This window comes from Oryza glaberrima, chromosome 7 (assembly GCF_000147395.1).
Source record: "Oryza glaberrima chromosome 7, OglaRS2, whole genome shotgun sequence".
Classification (NCBI taxonomy): domain Eukaryota; kingdom Viridiplantae; phylum Streptophyta; class Magnoliopsida; order Poales; family Poaceae; genus Oryza; species Oryza glaberrima.
Window position 1 is genome coordinate 5,604,927 of NC_068332.1, and position 1,799 is coordinate 5,606,725.

Here is a 1,799-nt window from a genome sequence, read left to right on the forward strand (position 1 = left end):
ATTTTTCTTTTTGCTACTGCTTCCAATTTTTTTTGTCAAATACTTTCTCCGGGTTGACAATACTTATCGTTTTGAATAAGAACACGGCCTCCAGAAAATAACTTTAACCACTGTTTTTTATTATAATATATATAGAAATAGTAATGAATATATATTTTTATTGAAGTTCTATACATATGGTCTCCGTATTTCTAAGATGAATATTTTAGAAATTATTCATAGTGAAAGATTTTAAAGTTTGATATCACTCTTGTTTAAAACAATAAGGATTATCAGTCCGGAGGGAGTACTGTTGCTGTCTGAGATCAATTTGGCCTGTCCTGAGTTAAATCGATTTTGACTATTAAATAGATGTTGATTTAGCGCTAACTTGTTAACACAACCAACGAATGTCAGTGTTAGTGTTACCATTCCCAACCCGAAGGTTATCATATTGATTGAATGATTGACACACAGTACGTATCACCAGCTGGAAGCTTTCGTTCTATTAGGCTGTTTCAACTTTCAACTAAACTTTTCCTCACGTCTCAGTTATTATCCATTCGATCGATAAAAATACATACTCCCTCTTTTCCTAAAAGAAATTTAAACACTCTGAACATAGTGTTTGTACATATCCATCATCAGAATTGAACCTTTTTTAGGTATATGCGAAGTTTTCATAAAAAAAAAGTTTACATGTGTCTCCCAAAAATAAAAAATACGTGCAAACTTCAGTGAACTAGGTTTTTTTTTTGGCAGCATTAAACTTCATCGAAGAATATAATTTCATGCGAGCACAAAGAATACAATATGATTCAACGACACAGACACAAGTTATATATACACGCATGGTACTCCTTGCGTGCCCTAGCTACGGCCATGTCGGTGCACCGCCGTCTCGTCGTCGGCGCGCGGCTACGACATGTCTACATCCCGGTCGGCTGACCCCGCTGGCGACGGAGGCGCGACATCGCCGCGGCGACCCTGCGAGCGCGCCGCCGCTTCTTGTCCGCCTGCAGGTACTCGCGGATCATCTCGTTGATGGCTTCGTAGTCCCCGCCGAACTGCTTCACGGGCTTCACTCTCATCCTGGCGTTGCCCGCCGGTGGCTCTGCAGCTCGTGCGGCGTCGTCGTCCGCCAAGTCGGCGTCGGACACAAGGCCGTCCTCGAAGTCGGCGTCCACAAGCTCGACGTCGTCGTACACGTAGTCCACCCCATCCTCCATGACGCCGCCATCATCAACGATGCCGTCATCGGCGGCGAACTCGACCTCGTACGGCTCCGCCTCATCCTCCGCCGCCGCCGCGGCGTCATCAAGAAACGCCAAGAATTCGGCGCGCACCTCGCCCTCCAGCCATGCCACGGGGAGAACATGGCCGTCGAACTGCACGTACTCAGGGAGGGACGACGACTCCATTGGCCGCGCTCCGATCGATCGCCGCCGCCTCGCTGCCCTTCTTGTTTACAGCTCAGGGATGAATCGAATCGAACTACCGGATCGCGGGAGGTAGCTGAGAGAGACTGAGATGAATGCGAGAAATGAATGCAGCAACAACAGCGGCAGCTTTGAATTTATAGGCAGGCGGGCGCACGCGGACTCCGAGCCCGATTCCAACTCCTATGAAACCGCGAAAATATATTTGCGACATTTATTTTGAAAAAGGACTCCGAATCTGGCTACACTTCGAGGACTGGACTCTAGTCTGGAGTCTGGAGTAGGTATCCGATATTATTTTTTTTTCGAGAATTGCATTTTGGTCTATCTTCTACTCCCTCCTTAATTAAGAGTAGCCAGTTCTGGTTTCCCCTGAAATCC

The 1,799-nt window shown here is 46.5% G+C and overlaps 1 protein-coding gene across 1 annotated transcript; it reads right to left on the bottom strand.

Moving 5' to 3' along the window:
• Nucleotides 1–908: 908 nt before the first annotated feature.
• LOC127779011 (uncharacterized) lies at nucleotides 909–1,400 on the bottom strand. Its single transcript, XM_052305658.1, has one exon. It carries the CDS (start codon nucleotides 1,398–1,400, stop codon nucleotides 909–911), a length of 492 nt encoding a protein of 163 aa, XP_052161618.1.
• Between the last annotated feature and the right edge of the window lie 399 nt (nucleotides 1,401–1,799).

Excerpts from the sequence above, each read along its gene's own strand:
- LOC127779011 (XM_052305658.1), bottom strand. The coding sequence starts at position 1,400 with ATGGAGTCGTCGTCCCTCCCTGAGTACGTGCAGTTCGACGGCCATGTT.